Source organism: Aquila chrysaetos, chromosome 10 (assembly GCF_900496995.4).
Source record: "Aquila chrysaetos chrysaetos chromosome 10, bAquChr1.4, whole genome shotgun sequence".
NCBI lineage: Eukaryota > Metazoa > Chordata > Aves > Accipitriformes > Accipitridae > Aquila > Aquila chrysaetos.
The window spans coordinates 14,763,727-14,786,488 of NC_044013.1; the positions used below are offsets into that span (position 1 = coordinate 14,763,727).

General features: G+C 36.6%; 1 protein-coding gene across 4 annotated transcripts in view; it reads left to right on the plus strand.

Moving 5' to 3' along the window:
- The window catches only part of OPA1 (OPA1 mitochondrial dynamin like GTPase), a 60,004-nt gene that overhangs the window by 21,250 nt on the left and 15,992 nt on the right, over positions 1-22,762 (plus strand). For all 4 annotated transcript variants that reach the window (XM_030029260.2, XM_030029262.2, XM_030029261.2 and 1 more), the window contains 20 exons: positions 546-632; positions 1,552-1,665; positions 1,993-2,073; positions 2,480-2,554; positions 2,882-2,953; positions 3,111-3,210; positions 3,739-3,869; positions 4,412-4,484; positions 4,577-4,649; positions 5,431-5,546; positions 6,162-6,226; positions 6,816-6,892; positions 9,723-9,888; positions 10,427-10,579; positions 11,207-11,315; positions 11,954-12,033; positions 13,222-13,362; positions 14,731-14,847; positions 16,142-16,235; positions 17,544-17,654. In XM_030029260.2, coding sequence (XP_029885120.1) covers positions 546-632; positions 1,552-1,665; positions 1,993-2,073; positions 2,480-2,554; positions 2,882-2,953; positions 3,111-3,210; positions 3,739-3,869; positions 4,412-4,484; positions 4,577-4,649; positions 5,431-5,546; positions 6,162-6,226; positions 6,816-6,892; positions 9,723-9,888; positions 10,427-10,579; positions 11,207-11,315; positions 11,954-12,033; positions 13,222-13,362; positions 14,731-14,847; positions 16,142-16,235; positions 17,544-17,654 — 2,035 coding nt within the window. The remainder of the gene's footprint in view (positions 1-545; positions 633-1,551; positions 1,666-1,992; positions 2,074-2,479; positions 2,555-2,881; positions 2,954-3,110; positions 3,211-3,738; positions 3,870-4,411; positions 4,485-4,576; positions 4,650-5,430; positions 5,547-6,161; positions 6,227-6,815; positions 6,893-9,722; positions 9,889-10,426; positions 10,580-11,206; positions 11,316-11,953; positions 12,034-13,221; positions 13,363-14,730; positions 14,848-16,141; positions 16,236-17,543; positions 17,655-22,762) is intronic.

Genomic DNA, 22,762 nt, shown 5'->3' on the forward strand with positions numbered 1-22,762 from the left:
TTTTGCTTTTGTCTGCCAACATCCTCAGCATTCTAAAAACAGATGTTTTCTGCTTGTCTCTGTGTCACTTGCTGACCAATATGGATCTTCCTCTTTCCTCTGGGAACTGGAAGATAAGGAGTTCTTATTTGTACAGAATGAGGTTGATAGCTCTGTACCCTTGTTAATGCTTACTGTTCATCAAGCTGAAAATTTAAGTCTAGATGTTTAATGGAAGAAACTCAATTCAGCTTCTTAACTTGGAAACTGTGAAGTCTGAGCACTGTTGCTCTCTTACGCTGTATGTAAGAGCTCTCATTTTGCTTTTTCAGTGAGATGTGTCTGCAGCTGTAGTATTTTCATCCACAGAAGGCAAGGGTTGACTTTACTTGCTATTGTACTTCATAAAACAGAGATCTGTGCTGCAATATAGACTGTTTAGGTTTCAGACCATCAGGAGAGAATAAACACATTTTTACAGATGAGTTTACAGAATATACAGATGAAGTAGTCTGAAACTCAATCTTTGTTCTGTTAATTGGCTGTGTTTTCTATTTTTTTTGTAGAAATCCTTGATTGATATGTATTCTGAAGTACTCGACATCTTGTCTGATTATGATGCCAGTTATAACACTCAAGATCACCTACCTCGTGTAAGTAGATGAAAAATTCAAGGTTTTTTTGCTGAAACACCAGTCTTATAATTGAATAGAACATTTAATTGTACTCCACGATAATCCCAAGCTAGTGCTAGGCTGTTTTCTTGTAACTCCAGGGTTTTTGCTTAAGACGTGTTCTCCATTTTAAATGCAAGAAGAGAATTTTGAAAATAACCAATGTAACTATGTTAAGTCTGCCTTAGCTTATAGATAAAACCCTATCTAGATACAGATACTGCTGCTGTGCTCAGCCTTTCATTTTAAATGGTTTCAGTCTGGGCACCCCAGCCTTCTCAGCATTGTGAAACAGCTGTTGTTTCCCAGTGTGTACCAGTGGAGCTGAGAAGGTAAGGTGCCCCGGCTAAGTCCCCTCGGCAGTGCTGCGGTTGGAGGGGGGAGCACGATAATTCGGCCAGCCTGACCGCTGGTGCAGGGGAGAGCCGGGAATGCTTCCTGCTTGCGCAACCAACCGCCTGTAGTGCTGGTGGCTTCTATAGGAAGCCAGTCAAATGGGGAAATGACAGGACCTACGTCAGAACTCAGCCTTCTCCAGGCAGAAGCAGCATCTACCAGATGAGTAGTCTTCAGTGTTTCGCCTGCTGAAAGGATTTTGTACAAGGAGAGAAGACCTGCCTGCCGTGAGAACAGCAAGGCCTTCCTCTCTTCACTAGGTGGCCTGGCAGGTTAGGCCCTCAGGGCGCTTTGTGGACTGTGCTGTCTTAAGCACAAGACAATTTTTCTGTGTGACTAAACGTTAGTGTTCCTTCAAAGATTCCATATTTAAACCAATGCATTTGTTGTCAAACATAATACAGCCAGTGTTGATACAGATTAACGTCTTTTTAGTCAGCTTTTGTCTAAGCTTCCAAACTGTCCTGCTGAAAGCAAGTGGCTGTTTAAACTTTCACTAAAGGTGGTCGTGGTTGGAGATCAAAGTGCCGGAAAAACCAGTGTGTTAGAAATGATTGCCCAAGCCCGCATATTCCCTCGAGGGTCTGGGGAGATGATGACACGTTCCCCTGTTAAGGTAAGAAACATCATAATCTCTGAATCACCATTTGCCATATTCTTGTCCCTCTGATTATGCTGTTAATTGAAGTATAAGTGAACATTTGTTTATAAAATGGCGTCTAAGCAAGTGAGTTGTTGCAGTCAATGACAAAACTTCTGCAGGCCTATATATGATCCGCATATACTATCAGAGTAGTAGTAATTCCTACCATAAGTAGTCCTGTGTTAAACAAGCATTACATATAGTTGTATGTCTGCAGTGGGAAGTGTACATATGCTGTGTACTTCTCATGTTTCTCTGTGTTTTTACCATACTTTCTCATATAAGACTTTTACTGTTTAGGTAACCCTTAGTGAAGGTCCCCACCATGTGGCTTTATTCAAAGACAGCTCTCGGGAGTTTGATCTGACCAAGGAAGAGGATGTAAGTGTAAAGAAATGACTGGAAGTTAATGTGACTTTTATTAATTCTCTGAAAAAATTTGTGTCTTTGAGCTGTTAGCCCCTGTTTAATTAGAGTGAAATATGTTTAGTGGAGCAAGGCATTATATTAGTTATTAAATTATTTCTTAGTGTGTTTTTTGGCTGGCACTGAAGTGGATAAAATGTAGGAGGAGCTCTTGTGCCAAGACATTTTTTGGACTATGCAGGGGCCTGCAGGTAATCTGTCATTTAGTGCCTCAGTTACCAGACTTAGTTATTCGACATGCATTTGAGATAGTATTTATAAAGAGAGATCTTAATCCCTAAGTAAACTTTTTTACTTATGTTGGTGATTTTTCTTCTATCACGATTATAAGGAGTTTTATATTTTGCTCTTCTCAAAACAGCTTGCAGCTTTGAGACATGAAATAGAAATCAGAATGAGAAATAGTGTGAAGGAAGGGTGCACAGTTAGCACTGAGGTAAGACATCAAATATTTAGTGGCAAATACTTGTACATGTATGTCTTCCATGAGTATTTTTAAAATAGGAGACTGGTGAATACAGTTTGTGTATACTTAATATTCTGCACTATACAGGGTGTATTTGGACTGTTAAAGTCAGTTTTATATCACAAGTATGTGCATATAAAATTGTACTTCTCTCTTAAAATTACAGGCTGTTGCTGGTTTAAAGCATATGTTTGTGTAAATATGCATTTATATAATTTTATATATGTGTGTTTGTGTATGTCATTACATAAAAAGTAGGTGTGTGTATAAACCTTTAATTTCAATTTTACTTCACAGACCATCTCCTTAAGTGTGAAAGGTCCTGGTTTGCAGAGAATGGTATTGGTTGATTTACCTGGAGTCATTAGTGTAAGTATGCAATAAATAAATTTTAAAAAATCTTTAAGACATGTAAGTGAGGCAGCAGTATTGGTGAGAACATTAGCTGTTGTTTTTCTTTTTTACATCTTTCTTTTTTCTTTTTTCTTTTTTCCTTTAAATATATATCTCCATATACATATTAAAGACTGTGACATCAGGTATGGCTCCAGATACGAAGGAAACTATCTTTAGCATCAGCAAGGCCTACATGCAGAATCCTAATGCCATCATCCTTTGTATTCAAGGTAATAAGAGTCTAGATGGTTATCCAGCTGGCAGGATTTTTTTATTTTTTAATTGTGATTCTTATGTTATTCTGGGGACTCTCCTGATTATATTTTTTTTTCCATTTGTGGTAATTTATATAGTGTACAGAACAGCATGCTGTGGAATGTGTATTTATAAATTAAGGCACCTTTGTTATTTGTGGCAAAAAGCAACTTTTTGCTAAGAGGTTTTTTGTCATTAAAAATGGTGGTGACAATAAAATTCAAGATATCTTCAGAAGTGTTTTTGGAGGCAACAGGCAATAATAGAGTTTAATATTTTGAGCAAGCTGGTGCTTGTTCGAAACTTATACAATTACGAGAAACTAATTTTAATGATGCTGGGAACAAAGCAGATCTTCACTGTGTGTACCCAAAAATTGAATATAAGTGTAACTTTACTGATTTTAAGTTGTAGCATAAAACTTATTTGGTGCTTACTATATCTTCAGTACTGCATGTTAGATTATAGTCCATAAAATATAACTTTTGTTTTGTTTATTTTAGACGGATCAGTGGATGCAGAACGCAGTATTGTCACAGACTTAGTCAGCCAAATGGATCCCCAAGGAAAAAGGACAATTTTTGTGTTGACTAAAGTTGATCTTGCTGAGAAAAACGTGGCTAGCCCAAGCAGGGTGAGTTGACACTTGTTTTTCTCACAGTGTGATGGCTAAAGTCACACATGGAAAAATACTTGAGATGCTCTCAGAAATATTGGACCTCACCTACCTGTTCTAGATGTTTTTGAGTGCTTATTTCTGTATTCAGTGTGATGATTTTGGGGGGGGGGGGGGGGGGGGGGTGTTGAGTGGTTGTTGTTTTCATCTCTCTCAGGCTTTGCTTTTAGTGATCTGAAAAAAAGCTTGGCTACAGCTTGCTATAATACTGGTTCCTTTCATGCAGGTGACCTGAGCAAGTTCCATTTCCTGAAGGCTTTAGAATATTCTGGGATAGGCTTTTTCACTTTATTTGTCTTTTGCTATGTTATGTCTTATTTGTTTTATGCCTTTATAATTTTTTTTTCTTCTAAATATCAGTAGAATTCATAGTCCCATGACAAACTGCTTCTTATAGTAGTCTGCATAGGTAGAACTAGATCTGGCTTTAAAACTGCTGAAGGAAAGAATGTCTATGTGCAAAGTTAACCACATTTTGTTTTAATCCTTTATTTTCATAGATCCAGCAAATAATTGAAGGCAAACTCTTCCCAATGAAAGCTTTGGGTTATTTTGCAGTTGTTACTGGAAAAGGTAAGGAGAGTTCTGGTTCTGTTTATTTTCTCCTTGATAGCAGAGAAAACTGTCTAAATGGAACTGTTGCAGCACTCTTCTTCTTTCTCCAGGAAACAGCAGTGAAAGTATTGAATCTATTAAAGAATATGAAGAGGAATTTTTTCAAAATTCAAAGCTGTTAAAGTATGTTGCTATTTATTCCTTTTACTAAAATGAGCCTGTGTTGGTAAATGCTAGCATCAGTTTTTCTTGTTGAACTTAAAAAAACAATTGCGATGTGGAAATACTTTTTGAGATTTAATCTGCTTAAATTAAGTATCTTGTTGAGGTGACCAAGTTAGCCTGGTTTACTAATGCTTACTGTAAGTCAATGGAGAGAGACAGGAATTTTCAGGCAGCTATTGATTCCACTGCAGTTCTGAGCCTCTCTTCAGATGTTTCTGTGTGTCTCCATTGGCTCTAGAAGAACTAAGTTCCCGGTGTATGTCTAGGCACTTTATACACCTGGGAGGAGTGAATCCAGCCCAAATATGAGTTGTAGTGCCTCTAAATATCAGTCATCTTGGTGTGACAACAATGTTGTATTCAAAGGGTTAGCTTGTGTTCTGCTGGACGTTCATTGAGCAGAGTTTTGATTTCACAGGCTTGTATTTCTCAGGAAAGCAAGCTTCATGGTCTTTGGGCCTGCAGTACCTGCACTGCAACCTCTAGAATAAATATTTATTTGTGGTGGGGTTTTTAATTTGCTTGTTTTGTTGGTTTATTTTTCTTCCTCTTGCTTTGGTGATTATCTGCATTTAATGTTTTGGAGGAAGAGATTGGAATTTGGGTTAGGTCCACATTGACATGTTATTCTCTGCTTCTCTGCTATAAAAAGCAGAGCTTTATTCTTGTGAGGAGAAAATGTGGGCCAGAAAGCATGGGTATGCATAGAAGAATTTCCTCTAGCCATCTTTCTTTACAGGACATGTATGCTGAAGGCACACCAGGTAACAACAAAGAACTTGAGTCTTGCTGTGTCAGATTGCTTTTGGAAAATGGTGAGAGAGTCTGTAGAGCAACAAGCAGATGCTTTTAAAGGTAAACATCTTTTAAAAAACCAAGTGAAATAGCAGCTTGCTGCTAAACAGTTCATTCTTGCACACACATATAATACTATTTTGCCAGCATGCTTGGGCAGTTGTGTTTTATGTATTTTATATGATCAACATTTCTCATGAATTGGTAATTGCCTCAGTTAATATTTACAAAAACACATTAAAAAAATAATTCATGGTATGAAGGACCCACTTGCTCTAAAAGCCAAGGGAGTAAATAAGTATGAAGAAAAAAATGCAGGGTTTTTTGTGGGCAAAACACAGTCCTTCCACTGGATTCAGACGTTGTTTGAAATGATTTCCTATATAAAGACACCATCTGCTCAGCCAGGGCAGGGCTGACTTGCACAGAGCTGGAAGCTGAATGGCTCTCTTTCCACTACATTTTTTCAATGCATGAATCCTGTAATTTGCAAACAGAGTATCTGAGCATAGACAGCAAAAAACTTTGCTCATTTGCAGAGGCACTTAATGTTCTTGGAGGGTTTGTCATAAGCAAGATTTGTGGCAATTTTAGGAGCTACTAAACTTTTAAGATAGTCTTGAAGTGCATATAGACAATTAAAAAAAATTAAGGCCTTGTTTCTAATTTTTGCAGCCACACGTTTCAATCTTGAGACTGAATGGAAGAACAATTACCCCCGGTTGCGAGAGCTTGACAGGGTAAATTACACAACTGCTTTAATTTGTGTGCTACAAAGTGTTGATTATGGATTAACATTTATGCCATTTAATCTCATTTGTAAAGGTTTCTTAAAGTTAACATTAAGTACTGACATTTTAAAATGTGAGGAAGGTGTAACATTATGTTTTATGAAATAGCATCCTTCAAAATTGTGATACTTCAACACTTAAAAAGTCCTTCACTCTTCTAGTATACAGTTAACTTGCCCGCAGGAGTAGGTCAGTGTTTCTTTGTGAACATGACAGAACTGGCAAAGAGAAGTTACGTTCCCTGGTCTTTCAGACAGAATAACAAAACAATTATGATCCCATTCTCTAGTTCTTTTATAGAGATCCTGAATATTCAAATGCCATGCCTGGCCAGAGGCGTGCAGGAGATGGGTGGGAAGATGTATGGTAAACCAGGGTAGCTTATGACAAGCACATACATTGTCCAGAACATGACCAGAAGGTATCATTTTAGGCTTAAAGGCCATAAGAAAAAGGTTTTGGTTTTTTACTTTTTGTATGGAAACATGATCAAACTATACTTAAAATCTTACTATTCCATATTTTTCCTTTTGCATAGAATGAACTGTTTGAAAAAGCAAAGAATGAGATTCTTGATGAAGTCATAAGTTTGACTCAGGTCACACCAAAGCACTGGTATGGTAATTTTTTCTTTTTTCCTTTTTTTTAATTAACTAGCAGAAGTTTGTCTTTAAAATACAAAGAGTTTTAGTAAACAAAATTCTTGGATATAAATAAGAACTGTTTTTCTTAGGACAATGTATTATTATGTCCTTTGTCCCTGTGGAAGTAGTCTGTTTGTTCATTATTCTGAATCAGCAAATACTTGTATAATCCCTCGACAAAAATTATATGATGTCAGTTTGTGGTTTGTTCTGTTTTTATACAGTATAATGAACAATAGATATTCCTCAAAAATTAAAAGGAACACTCATACTAAAGGTATTTTCAGATGTTCATTTGAAGTATGAATCAGTAACTCCTCTTAACTTGATGTTTGGGGATTATCGTTGTGCATATCAAGATAATATATATGACCTTGGAAAAAAGTTTATCTCTGTGAATCAGAGATTTGGAAGTTGAAAGATTATGTAATTCATGGCTCTAAAAAGAGCTGGTCTGGATCTTTGAGAATTTCATCCTGCCTGTGGATCTCTTTGGTAGCCTCAACCAGGTAGCACTGTACTATGCTGCCCTTCTTTTTAAGGCAGACAGAGGTGTGAGAGAGAGCGCTTAGCCTAAGTATTTTAACAGTGTAGCATCGCTGCAGAGTAAAGCCACTGTAGATGCAGGCTGAGAGGAGAATAACCAATGTAAAGGATTACTTTGATGACAGCCTGTACCACAACTGAGAACCACAAAAAAAAGATTTCTTTAATGCCTTTGCCTTCAGTGACCTGAATTGAACTGTTACTTGGTCATAGATTAGAAACCAAGATGAAATGTCTGATTCTTAATGACATTAGAATAATTCTGGGTATGTAGATGTGTTCAGAGAAGGTGTTGTAGGCAGTATATTAGTCTGAAGTTATGTTCTAGTCCAAATGCAATGCTCGTTTGCCACTTCGGTGTTTGTTGCTGTTCGCTGTGTAATAGATGCTGAAGTACCCTGGCTCATGTCTTATCTGCTTCATTTTATGTTGTGAGTTGGGTGGGTGCATGACATGAATGTTTCTGTGCACTTCTTTTGAAAGTTAAAATGTAGGGGTGATTCTAGTTTTATAACACTTAATGAGCTATAAAGTAGAACTGGAAACCTAAGTCATGAAAAAGTGCTTCTGTTAGCCATTTTAAGCAGCCTAAAAACAGCAGTGCATTTGATGAATGCAAATGTTTCTATCCTGTTAAAATTTCCATTCCTTCCAATTAAGTTTGATTGGATTAAGCAAAGCAAAAGTGTATTTTTATTGACATGTCAGTAAAGAAGGAATGAGATTGCATTTGTTCTTAATTGGAGGACTGCCCTTCTCATACAGTGCATTTGTAAGTGGTAAAATCCATAACAGATGGTTTCCAGCACACCCTGTAAGTGAAATTAATTTGCTACTTCCCCAGTTCTTTTCATGGTGATCAAGAATGATCAATAACTGATCTTTGTCCGAACACTATCCAAATCATCCTATTTTGAACAGAGCTTTTTAAGGAAAACATTTTTTTACTGGTGGCAATATTAGTTTTTATTTATAGTGAATTCTTAAAACATTTAAGTGCTTGAGTTCCTTTTAATTTTGTATAAATACTTTTACTACCCTAAATATGCCAAAGATCTGTTTCAACAGTAGAAAAACTAGTGGCTTTGATCCCCATTTATACTGGTATGTTAGAAGGACAGCTTCAAAATTTTTAAATCTCAAAGGAGGCTTTAAACACAGAAGAGAAATTTTCAATTATGCTGCTGTTGAAATGGAGGGAGAATTGATATTTATGACAAGTTCTTCAGTCTTTGTCCACAGACGGCCCATTAGAGTTAGGGGCATTATCAGGGATGAGGCTTGTGTCCTGAATTTCAGCCCATTTGAAAGAAAAGAGCTTGAGTGAATCGGATAGTCAGGTACCACCAAAAAAAGGCAGTTTTTATACTTTGGCTCTTAGCTCTCACCATTCTACCAAATCTGGCATTCATATGACCTGTTGGTAAAATGATTTAGCATGCTGAGCTAGCATAAAATTAATCTGCAAGAAACCCACAACCTGTACTGGAGACTGTGGCAAGAGCAGAAGGAGCATGACTGCCTTTGTGGGTTCTGACTGCATGTCACACTGGCTCAGCTGAGTTGTCTCACTGCAGCTGCAAAGTTTCCTGAGTAAGTTTATTGTAATTTAAAAAGGTTAAACTTAGATTGTTTCCATTGTTACTTCTTGAAACACATCATAAATGGGAAAGTGGTGCTTAGTTTTATAGTGTCAAGGCACATTTGTAAATGAATCTCAATACACATTTTGGTAAAAGGTTGGACTTCTCAACTTGCTTCATTGTTTATCAAATCTGGGAACAATCAATGAAAATCACAGATGGAAAACTACAGCATGTTCCAACAAACAAATCGGAACACTACAGAAACAAAACCCACATGCTTTTTTGGGAGTGCAGACTTTTTAGTCAAATCATTTCAATGCTTTACAGTCTGCCCCCTTGTCGTTCCCTCACCTGCCATGCATATGCACACACAGCTGTACATGATTATTATACTGGTATAATTAAAGGCTGCAAGGGACTGTTGTGCAGTGCAGTGGCAGCCATAAGAGTTGTAGAGGCCAACTTCTGAAGCTGTCTTTGCTGCTGAAAACATTGTGTATTTGCATCCTTTGTTCCAAGTAGTTTTTGGTTGAAGTCGTGTCCTGATGTTAAGGAGTACTTCCTGTGTTCTGTAGTCTTGTTTTCTCAGTGTTTCTAACAAATTGAATGCATACCTGTTAGACACTTTTGTATTAGAAGCCATCATATGTGTTACAACTTCCATTTTAGGGAGGAGATTCTTCAGAAAACTTTATGGGAAAGGGTATCCACTCATGTGATTGAGAATATATACCTCCCAGCAGCACAGACTATGAACTCAGGGACATTTAACACCACTGTGGACATCAAACTGAAGCAGTGGACTGACAAGCAACTGCCTAATAAAGCAGTAGAGGTAAGAATTTAGTTATTTAAAAAAATATTTAAAAAAAAAAAAAAAACAACCGTGCAAAGCCTGTTGAAATGAAAGCATAGCTCCAGAGAAGTAAGGTGATGGTTTGAAGGGCTGACTGTAGTTCTTCTAACCAGCTTACATGTCAGAAAAGGCTAGCAAGAGCTTGATGTTGAGAAGCATATACAGCAGGAACATTGTATTAGCTCTTCTGGTGAATTTTCCCTATTAAACACCAAAAAAAACCCTCCTTTTAAGAGGTTAAACAAACCCTTCAAGCTAGGTATATTCATATTTAATAGATTTATGCAAGTTTAACAGAATTCAATTTGCTACAACATAGCAAAGTGTTTAATGTTGACTTCATTAGTAATGGATAAGGCAGCAAAGGAAAAGTCAATGACTTACTCTTATGCTTGTATGTTGTTTTCAGAAATTATGCAAATTTTCATACTTGCAAGAATTGTCATAAATGTTCCTTTACCAGCTGGTGCATGGTATAATGGTCCATTTCAGTAGGCATTGTTTACTAACTTTCTAGGTGGCTTGGGAGACTTTGCAAGAAGAATTTTCCCGTTTCATGACAGAACAAAAAGGAAAAGAGCATGATGATATCTTTGATAAACTGAAACAAGCTGTCAAAGAAGAAAGTATTAAACGACATAAATGGAATGAGAGAGCGGAGGATAGCCTGGTAAAACGTAGTGGGTTTTTTTTGCATTGTTGACTAAATGCTGTTGAAATCTTTTTACTGAAGTTGCTTATTCAGTATTTTAACATTCTTTCAATGTAATCATAAAATGATAGGGAGATGTGTCCATCTCTCCTTGTCTATATAATGTTTTAATTCAGTGATTCTCGATTCATTTTATTATTACCTCTTGTTAATTATTGCCCTAAATAATATTTAATAAAATCGGTTTTGTTGGTTCAGGAAAAAGTCCTCCATAATCCTCTGGCTGCCCAAGGACAGCCTTGTGAGAATTGTTTAGCATCAGCTCATTTGTTCTGTAAAGTATAGCCACACAAAATAACAGCGTTTCATTACCATCTTTATAGATTCTGTAATCTGGAGGGATTTCATATTGTTTGTTGTATTTTTTACGTTATTTATGCTAGGCTATAGAAAAGACTCAAATTAAAGGCACAAGAAAACATTTTTGGCAGTGCTTTGAAAAGGTGCCTCTTGAATTAATCCTGTGTGCCCAATACATGCTGTTTTTGTGGACATCAAAAAAATGAAGATAATGTCAGAAATCCTTTTTTAGTAAATCCTGAATAAATTATGTATTGTATGCTAAAACGGTGTTCTGTATTACAGCGAGTGATCCAGCACAATGCCTTAGAAGATCGGTCAATATCTGATAAACAACAGTGGGATGCAGCTATTCATTTTATGGAAGAGACGCTCCAAAGTCGGCTCAAAGACAGTGAGTTGTGTGATGTATTCCACTCTTGTGTGCTTCTTAATCTGGGCCAATTTCCGGATCTGGTTCACTTCACTGCAGTGCAAGCTTTTGTAGCAGCACAACTGAGATAGTGGTGACAGTTTGAAAGGGTACCGATACTGACAGAAACGTTTAGCAAAATACAGCCTCAAAAGCTAGTGCTCTTGCTCTTGCAATGAGGCAACTGAAAGATAATCAATAGAGACCTGTAGAGTCAAAAAAATCATCCAAACACACATGTAGAAGAATAGGGTAAATTCAGGAAAAGTGGTTGGTCCGTTTATGGTTGCCAAGCATAATTAATTTTGATGCAAGTTGCAACAAAGTAAGGTTTTTTTAAATGCCTGACTTGGAACCCGGAGGGCTGTCTCAGTGGAGGGATGTTACGTTTTTTCTGTAATTCCTTGAAGTTTCTACTGGTTGGCAGTAACTTTTAAATTTTAGTAAGACATCAACTGTTGCTTTAAGTGAAAGACATCTGACTTGACTCAGTGTGGCATATCTTAGTTGTTCTTAGGCATAAAATGTCCATTCTTGATCTTGTACCTAATTTTAGAAGTATAAATTTGGCTGGTTACATATATTTTGAGTGATACTTAATATCATGTTTCCTTTTTTAGCTGAGTCTGTTATTGAAGATATGGTGGGTCCAGACTGGAAAAAAAGATGGTTATACTGGATAGGCCGCACCAAAGAACAGGTAAAAGGGGGGGGGGGGGGGGTGGTAGAATTTGTAGTTCACTACCTTTAGAAAACTTTGATTATTACTCAGTAAATCTTCAAAAATACCAACCCTCTTCACACTATTTAGATGATTGCAAAAAAAAAAAAAAATTGCTTTTAAATACTTTACAGTTACTTCTACTACTCATTTTTAAAATATTACACCACAGAGAATTCCATTAATTTTTTTCATATGGCAGATACATAGTGGTTTGTAAACTGTTTTCCATTCTTCAGCTGAATTATATCTCTACTATTATGCCATTGACCTGAATGTTAAAGTTCTTCCAGCAGAAAGAAATTGATGAAAACAGGGTGGGAACTGGACTGTTCTCTTTTATACTTTCTAAGCATGCTTTTCAGGAAGTCACATGCAGTTTCCTATCATGCTCCATTTGGATTTAATTAGTACGTGATAGCATTATCACTAGCATTCTAGTCACAGTTGTATCTTCTTATTGACTGTTTTCATCATAACGTCTCTTCTCATTTGCTCATAGCTTTCTGAAATTTCTTTTGAATTTAAATAGCACCTGCCATTCAATGCCCAGAGATGATGGGCTTTTTATGTTACTTTTTCTAGATACTTCTCAAACTGAATCATACTTTAAAGAAGTAAGTAGACTTTAAAAGAATACAGTAGAAAGTAATTGTTTCAGAGGAAGGAGTTTTATAGTCAGCTGTATGCAGCCAGGTATGGGAGAAAGGCAGTGACTTCAACCTATCTTGCTTGAATTTAATGAATATCAACTTAAAGGTGTGAATCCATGGAGAGTTCTTGCTAGCTGTTAGGCAAAAATTACAATACTTATCGGTGTCACAGGTGATATGTGAATGTGAACCCCGCTAGTGGATGTTCATGGAGGGGAAAGGAGGCTAACACCTATGATTATTTTTTTTTTCCACCCTTCCCTTCCTCTTGTGCATTTCTGTGCATAATGAAAAGAAAAAAATATGAAAAATTGGAAGTGGATTATCCATTTTAAAATACTATATGTGAGGTGTCTTTGCACAAATACCCTTTTGAGTCACTTAAATGTAATAGTTAATAGTGTTAAAGGTATTTTCTGTTCTGGCTTATTAAGCAGGTAGACTGTTTATTGAGGAGGTGCTGATGATCTCTGAGTCTATAATAATTAATTGTAACTAATCATTCTTATCCTAGAATATTCGTAATGAAACAAAAAATGAACTTGAGAAATTAATCAAATGCAATGAAGAACATGCAGCTTATCTGGCAAATGATGAAGTGACGACTGTCAGGAAGAATCTTGAAGCAAGAGGAATAACAGTGGACCCATGTCTGGTAAGATGCAGAATTGTAGCAAAACTTAAGGAAGCCCCCTGTGAACACTTGAATGTTCCTTCTAGGTAGCATACAAAAGACTCCATCTAAATACTGAATTTGTAATCCAGATGTTTCCAAATGAATTACTAAATGACTGCTTGCACGCAATTCACACATTTCTGTTGGCTGTCAGACAAATGCAGTACAACTCTTTGGAATCTGTCAGTTTAGACTGAAATCAGAATCTGCTGAGCAGATTTTCTTGCCTGCATTACGGCAAGGCTTGTTTAAAATTATTGTTCAGATGTTATATAGTGGAATCAAGGCCTTTGTGAGCAAGATATGATAAAAACATAATGTGCGTGCCTAAACTTTCAGTGTGGTTTTGTGCAGTTTGAAGTTCATAGGTACATTGAATAAAGGGAAATTTTGTAAGAATACTTGGAAAAAGGCAGGGTTTTTTAGAGTGCCCTGAGGGAATGTATTGTACGTTTAAAATGTTCTGGAAAATGATTTAGCTCATAGCAGCGTAAGGCTCTTAACCATAATTAGACCTTTTGTCTAATTAAATGTAAGATTTTAAATAAAAGAGGATTCAAACATTAATAAGTAATAGATGTAGATTTCCTTTAACATTTTCTGTGGTAACTTTGGCTACCTTTTCAACATGTACTTATTGAAGGTAGAGGAGTTATTTAAATACCTGTTGCCCCTTTCCTATACTTACCATACCTTTTTGATCAGAGTAGTGATCCATGTCCTCTACATGAGGAGACTGAGTGCAAATTGAGTTTCCTTTCTAGCTAAGCAACAGATTTTCTTAGTTTTGTTTTATGGTTTTTTTTGAAGAGCCATATCTGTGTGTGTATATATATATATATCTCTCTCTATCTAATTTTGAAGAACTGGAACATACATAAGCCTAATCAAGAAAAGTTACAAATGTTTGTTTACATAAGACCCATTAAATATTTCTCTATGCTTTAATCTGGTTTGATTGATAAATAAATGGGTACCACTCAAAAATGTATTCTTAGCGTTAATGTGAAGACGGCATCATGCCAAGAGCAGAACAGTTTGTCCTGTTTTGTAGTATATAGTTTAAATGTACTTTGGCTGCAGACGATATTTTTAAACATTGTTAGATTACAAGCATGGAAGAGTAGATTTTTAAATTGACAATCATCTGGCATGTTTGCCAAATGTAACGAACACATTAATCATATCCCAGTTGCAGACAAATTGCTGAGAAATGTTTAAACATATATTATGTGACAGCAATAGTGGAATTTGGAGTTATATTTTAAAATTAACTGTGATCATCAAAATATGCACAATAGTGAGTGTATGTATTTATTTAGTCAAATTTAAGTACTGTTTTCCTAGATTAAAGACACATGGCACCAAATTTATAGAAGGTATTTCCTGAAGACTGCTTTGAACCACTGCAATCTATGTCGAAGAGGCTTCTATTATTATCAGAGGCATTTTGTGGACTCAGAGGTAAATTGAAGAACAGATATACACTGGTGTTTTGCCTTACTATTTCCATCTCAGTTGAAAAACAAAAATTCTACAAATACTTTAAACTAGCTTAACCTTTCTTTTATATCCTTTACTGTGAGATAGCTGGTGATCTTGGATATGTTTTACATCAGGCTTTTAATTGATAAAATGCCATCCTGGTGGTAATTATATAAAATGACCACTAGGTATCAGCCATGACCTAAACATCTGTTACTTATCAACATGTATTGAAAATACACCGTTAAAAGCAGTATTGTACAGCTTGTTGGTATCCGTTTCTCCCACTTTGCCATTGATATTTATTTACCTCACTGATACAAAAAATTCAGAAAACATTAAGTAAGGGGGGTTTTATGGGTAAGTATGATAAATAAGTATTTAGAGTTAATGCTTGGAGCCACATGTGATCAACAGGAAAAAAAAAAAAACCTATGGAGCCTACAAACAGATATTTTACATGACTTTCCAGTTTTGTAAACCCAAGCTTGTGCAACAAATGACAGTATGCACAAAGGAAAGAATATATGGTTTTCTTACCATTATATTTTGAATCAAAAAGAAATTACTGGAAAGGTAAAGCTCCTCACTTTCTGTGGAGTTTTGTTTTTCTTTTTGTGACAAAGAATGATTCCCATGGAGCCAGAAATCTTTAGTACTGTAGAAATACCTTTGCCTGTAAGAGGTAAGAGAAAATGAGATCATAGAGTGGAGAGCTGCCTCTCCATGACACTTAACCTCCTGTTCCTGTTATTGTCTTTTTAAGGTGTCCTAATGTGAAGTTAGTGCTCCCTTCTGCTATCCTTGCAGGTGTAGAAACTGTCTCTTCTTAACAAATACAGCCCTTAGCCCAACACTATCTGCAGAAGCATTTGTCAGACAAAGTCACAGCAGGGAGTTCAGCTGTTGTCTTCCAATGTGTTTGCTATGAACAAGTGTGGTGGTTTCAGTGAGCATTGGGTTATACTCACCAGCCTGCATATGGTGTGTGCAAATTGTTTTTCTGTGATATCCCTCGATATGGCTCTTTCTGTTGAAAATGGTAGATATAAAGGTGATGCAGTGTATTAAATAGGGCTGACACAGTTCTTTGGAATTATTTTTGGTGTGTTTCCTTGTTACTTATAGCAGTTATTCTGTGGTATTTTTGTGCAAGATGAGGATATGTATACATGAGTTTGCAGTTGCCGCTAAAAGCGTCAAGAGATTCTTGTTAAGTGTAGGATGTTCACTGGACATCAGGTGTCTGACACTACAACTTCCCTCATTTCAGCTTGAATGTAATGATATTGTCCTCTTCTGGCGAATACAGCGAATGCTGGCAATTACAGCAAACACGCTGAGGCAGCAGCTTACTAACACTGAAGGTAAGGCTCATAGTGAATTGAGGTGTTTGTCTACACAATTTTTTGTTTCATTTTTTAGTGTTCCTCTAGTTATGCGTTCCTTTCATGCTTAGCCTGGCTGGCTGATTTTTGTGTCCTGGTTAGGTAATTAAAAGATGTAGAGTAAATAGAATTTGACATTCTATTTACATTAAAGTATTTAGTGTAAATAGAATGTCAAATAATTAAGACACTCTCCAGTTTAAAATATTTTCAGCTTACGTGATGCCAGTTGTCAATATCTTTTTTCAAGCAGAAAGGATTTCAACAAATAGTGACTATATTCTTTTTTCTCATGTCAGGCTAGCTGTAGATTTTAATTTAGAAATGTTTGATATAAAAAATCAATTCTAATGGATTTTTTTAAAGCCGTGCAAAATATGCCATGTAGTATCTAGACAAGCTAATAGAACAGCAGCTTCCTTATAAAGCATCATTTATATAGCAATCAGTTAGTGCCATGGTACAACTACTAATAATGACCTTTGATCTGTAAAATAGTTTTCAACCTGCTTCTTGAGGAAGATGCAAGTAAAACGTTTGAACCTTGTCATGTGATACAAGTTACCCTCCATGGAGAAGAAATTGCCCCTAAATGTAAAAAGCCAAACCTCTTCAAACCACCTACCTCACTGACAACTGCTGGGCTGAAAATTAGGAAGTTTTATTAGGAGGTACTCCCTCTAAGTATGAAGGGCAAGGATATGAGTGCTAAGATGGATGTTATACTGCTTTAAAGAGCTTTTGATTCCTCTTAGCCTTGTATATACAGCAACACCCCTCTGTGTGTCATCAATTTTTCAATACCACACTCTGCTGTCATCATTAACTTCTTTTTCCATCTCTCACCTTTAATTGACTTGGCCTTGATTCATCTGATGAGGATGATGTTGATAGTGAAAGTGTAACTGTTAAAAAGGAGGCAGCGAGGATGCTTACAATAAAAGATTTGTTGGACACTCAGTCTCAGAGAAGAAACTTCTGAATGACAGCGAAGCAGTCTACAACATTTTTATCTCCTCCTAAAAAAGTCATCCAATAATTTAATTCAGAGAGAAAAATATCCTTTGAAATTTAAAGTCTTTCTCAAAGAATTTCCTGTCTTAAGGGCCCAAACAAGGGGCTTGTGTTCGGAAGTTTGCCTTTTCTCCAACCAGACTAGTTAGTCTGGTAACATATACTACGTCTCCCACAGACCTTCCCAAAATTTTGTCCTTAGGTCATTACAGGTGCAAAAATGTTACCACTCGCTTTTTTTCGGTTGGTTTGTTGTTTTTGTTTTTGTTATAGTAAGGCGCTTGGAGAAGAATGTAAAGGAGGTGCTTGAAGATTTTGCTGAGGACAATGAAAAGAAGGTGAAGCTCCTAACTGGCAAGAGGGTCCAGCTTGCAGAGGATCTCAGTAAGTACCTACTCTGTAGTGTTTTGGAACTAGCTTGAAATGAAGCAAATTCTGACCAATGTCCTTGAGAACACTTAATGTAATATGGGTTGTTCATGTGCTAGCATTTAATTAATATCACAAATAAAATTTTTCTTAAATACAGTCAGATCTTACTGCTTCAAAGGTGGACATGGATAGTATAGTGTGATAAAACAACATAATTTACACTAGATGTAAATTCACTGAAATAAATATATTGAAAAATGTAGTTAAAACAGAGTAATATTGTAAAGGGAAGTTCTTGTTTTTCTAGTACATGGTTAATTCCACACCTCAGAGACCTGTCTCTGGGTGATTCAGTTTTGACTGTGTAAGGAGGTTTTGATCCCATTGTTTTTTTAACTATTGGGTGAAATACGCAGCCTTCCCACAAAAATACTGACTTTTAATACAGATTAGCTGGAAAAGCCTGTGACTTACTGGCCAGTTCATTTTAGGCCATGTATACAGAAGCAAAACCTGTCAGACATGAAGATCTGATATGTTTTGCTTATTAAGCTGAGATGACTGTTATATTAAGAGATTTAACAAGGAAGAAAACCTAGCAGATTTAACCTTCCAGAAGGATTACAGTAGTTTAATGCTTTGAGTCACTCAAAGTATTAAGGGGTTTTGTGGTTATTACAGTAAGATTTTAAATAGTGGAAGTTTTTAAGGGGACAGTCCAGGCCAAGGTGATAATCCTGTTGTCTACCTGCACATCCAATAAGGTTTAGACTGACTTTTAGTTGATGGGGCTTGCTCTTGCACATATATTGTTGGGGTTTTGGCAGCATTCTGCTATTGTTCTGTGAGACTTCCACTTAAACCACAGCTGTACACCTGGACTGGCAGGGGGGAAAAAACCAATGCTATGCAAAAGGGAAAAGAGAAAAAGCTTGTGATAAATAGAGTTCATGTAGAAATATAAATATCTGCATGTTGACATCACAGGTGACCTTTCTTCTTAGAATTTTGTGTTTGATGTAGAAACTAATTTTCTCTTAAAATATGACTTTGGATATTTAATTCAGAATAAATGAATGCTGTGGTCAGTGTTTCTACTTTTATTTAGCAATGTTCTGATATCCAGGGTTCACTGGAACAGAGAAGCCTTCAGTTGCTGTTAGTTTCTTAAGCACAAATTATGTGTTCCATTTTTCACATCCAAAATGTCATATGAAACAAAAATTTTGCTTACAATAAACTAAAAAAATCTAAAGATTTAGTTTTGGTGGTGCTAGTTTGGTTATATTGGAAGTGTTATCTTATTGGAAGTATTGTTATTAAAATCCCAATCAGTTACGGTATTTGTTGTCCTTTAGAAAGTGTCGCTATGGTATTTCGGAATTGTGAGTAGGAGTTTTAGTGAATCTAGGGCATATTGTCTGGGTTTTTTGACTGGTCTGTGAAACAGCTGGTGTGACTATATAATTTTTATGATAGGTTCATAATTCTCTCCAAACATCCTGTGTTCCTTTTGAAACCCTGTATCAACCTTCACGTAGCCATTCTTATAGGGTGGGTGGAATTGGTTTTACAAAATAAGGCTTTTTCCTCTCTCCATATATATGTTGAGGTAAAACTAGTGGTAGCCTGCATAGTGGGACACAGGTATTTAATGAGGAAGTTATCTCTTTTTATTAGTGAGCAGTGCTGCTTGCTTTCTTGCTTTGATGCAAGATGTTAATTTTTTTCTTGAGCAAATACTGGTATAGAGTAAAACTTTGGTGATTTTGATTTATCCTTAAATACTTCATGTTTCAAAACAAAGTAAAGGAACACTAGCAAATACATAATGTTTGAGATAATCTGTCTTTATTTTGCACTGAAATCAACTTGGAATTTTTGCATTGTCAGTTTTGCTTCTCACCAGCATCAGGAATAACCTCCCATTTCACAGCAGTGACAGCTGGGGTTGTTACTTTGCAAACTAAGACTAAAGCTGTAAGAGCAGCCCATCTGTGTGTTTATAATCCTAGGTATCTGTGTATTAGGATATATGCTTCAAGTTTGTAGTATGCATTTCATAAATTACTATGTAGTGAAAACACTGTCACTGCACTGTATTTCTTCAGATTCAGGAGGTCACAGATCCCACACACATTATTCTAAGGAAATAGTTGTTACTCAGTACAAAATGATGTATGATGACATGTTCTGTTTTATTGTGCCTATGGGTACTACCACTGCTTAGTTGTGTAGTCAAATCAACGATGTTCTCTCTGCATGCTTTTATTGCTAAGTGGTTATAATTTTTATGGGCAAATGACAGGAAAAAGGGATTTCTTTGCCTTTCCCTTAGTGAATAGAGTGCTTTTCTGTGGTGCAGGGTTTTTTATACTCCTGAGACAGACTTTGATAGCATAGGGCATTGAACTTTCAGATAGCTATACAAGTAATTTCCTTCTTACAGCATTTAGTGATGATCAGGACTCTGCTTAAGGAAAAAAAATCCTGACTCCCACAACATCCATTCATAAAGTATTTGTATTTTAATTAGGAATGGAATGGATCTCCTGAATCATGAAGTCCAGTCTCTCTCCGATTCAGGCAGCTGCGTTTATATAACCCAGCTCATTCGCATATCTTGAGCTTCATCTTTAAATCAGTTAACTTGTTGGGGCTCACTATTCATACTGAAAACATGTTCCAGGATGTCATTCCTCTGATGGTTACAAATGGTCTTTTAGTTTCCAGTCTAAATTGGTAAATATGAGGCTGGGATTTACTTCCTGATTCGAAACTGTACTTGCAAATCTAAATTATTTATATACCCTGAGGTTGAGACACTTCCTCTTGATGCTGATGATACAGCAACACTGTCTCACTTCTGTTACATCAGCCTTTTAATGCTGAAGCACTGGAAATGTTTTATTGTTTGTTCAGGATACTGGTTAATGTCAAACTGTTTCTAACATGGGGTGACCTAGTCTCATAATGAGAGCTCATATAAGACTCAAAACTTATTTGAGCAGGTTTTGTTATCTGTGTTCTACAGCCTTGAATGGTATTTTAACCCTGTATATGAATGTTCCTTGATGACCTTTAGGCCCTGAGTCTTGCTGCTTCTCAGTGTTTGCTTCTCTTATTCTAGGTATTTTAAAGAGCGTAAACAGATCTTTTGAACGGTTTCTAACAAATTACATATTTTATAATGTACCAAAGGTTCCTTTTTCTTCAAAAAAAGGGCTTTAAATGTAATGTAAATGTACTCCTTATCATAAGCATCATCATGATACTTGTACCAGTGAACAATTACAAAGATGGAAATAAAGAAGCCCTAGGACTAGAGACCATCTGGAAGAAATGTCTTTTCGTAAGATACAAAAAGGGGCAGAGCAGAAGATGAATAGCTGACTTGGAAAAAGTGACTTCTAAAATGCCCTAAAATCCAATCAATCCATAAGAATACCTGTATTCTGTACCTCTCATTGAAAGAGGCCCGTGGTCCGTGTATCCCAGTGTCCTGTCTCTGGCAATGAGCAGGCGTGGATACTTAGGGAACAGCAAAAGAACAAGTTAAGCATACAGTAGTACTTGCCTGGTATGCTCTCTCAGCATCTAACAATCTGTGGTTCCAGGATTTCCTAATCCTGAGGTAATATATTTGTGATTAATAGCCATTCATGGATTTTTTTTTTTCTCCTGTTTATTTCTCTTAATTGCTTTTGAACTCATGTAAACTTTGGCATCTGCAACATCCTGTGGCAATTAGTTCCAGAGTTTTAACTACACATTGTGTGAAAAAGTACTTCCTTTTGTTTGTTTTTGAGCCACCTGCTAGTTTCATTTGGTTCTCCTTAGTTCTTGCACTGTGAAAAACATTCAGTAATCTTTCTGTATTCATTTTTTGTACCACTCATGCCATCATAGATGTTTGTGCTACCTGCACTTGTGCTTCTTTTTCCTGGGTTCAAAAATTCTCATCTGTGTAGTTGCTCCTTGTATGGACATTGTTTCATAGCTTCAATCAGCCTTGCCACTCTTTTCCCCTTTTTTAGTTCTACTAAACTTTTTTTGAGATGAAAGAGCAGAACTGCATACAATATTCAAAATGTATCTGCGTTATGGATTTATACAGTTGCATTATGATGCTTTCTGCATTTTAATCTCTTCTTTTTGCAGTAATTCCTTGTAGTCCATTTTGGGTTTTGCCTGCTGCTGAGCAATGAGCTGATGGCTGCACTGGACTATCTGCTAGGACTCCATGAGAAGTAACAGCCAGTTCAGAGCCCATCAGCCTAGTCATTTTCCCTGCCATGTTTTTAAACTGTAGGTACAGTTGAGATATTTACTGTTTTGCTGAGGATGCAGAAACAAGAGGAAACTGCTGTCTGTCTCTTAAATGTCTAACTGGATACTTCAGGCATATTCAGCAATTGGTAGGAACCTACTTTAATGTGGTTGTTTACAACCTCCCTGTCATGGCTTAACCCCAGCCAGTAACTAAGCACCACATAGCCGCTCCCTCACTGCCCCCCTCCCAGTGGGATGGGGGAGAGAATCAGAAGGAAAAAAGTAAAACTTGTGGGTTGAGATAAGAACAGTTTAATAGAACAGAAAGAAAGAAACTAATAATGATAATAATAAAATGACAATAATAATAAAAGCATTGGAATATACAAAACAAGTGATGATGCACAATGCAATTGCTCACCACTCACTGACTGATGCCCAGTTAGTTCCTGAGCAGTGATCACCCCCAGGCCAAGTCCCCCCAGTTTTATATACTAGACATGATGTCACGTGGTATGGAATATCCCTCTGGCCAGTTTGGGTCAGCTGCCCTGGCTGTGTCCCCTCCCAACTTCTTGTGCCCCTCCAGCCTTCTTGCTGGCTGGACATGAGAAGCTGAAAAATCCTTGAATTAGTATAAACACTGCTTAGCAACAACTGAAAACATCAGTCTGTTACCAACATTCTTCTCACACTAAATCCAAAACATAACACTATACCAGCTACTAGAAAGAAAATTAACTCTATCCCAGCCAAAACCAGGACATTCCCTCGCAATTCTGGTGCATTGTGTGTATTGAAGTTCTTTACCTAAGTTGCCTGTCAGTTGAAGAACATACCCAGATCTT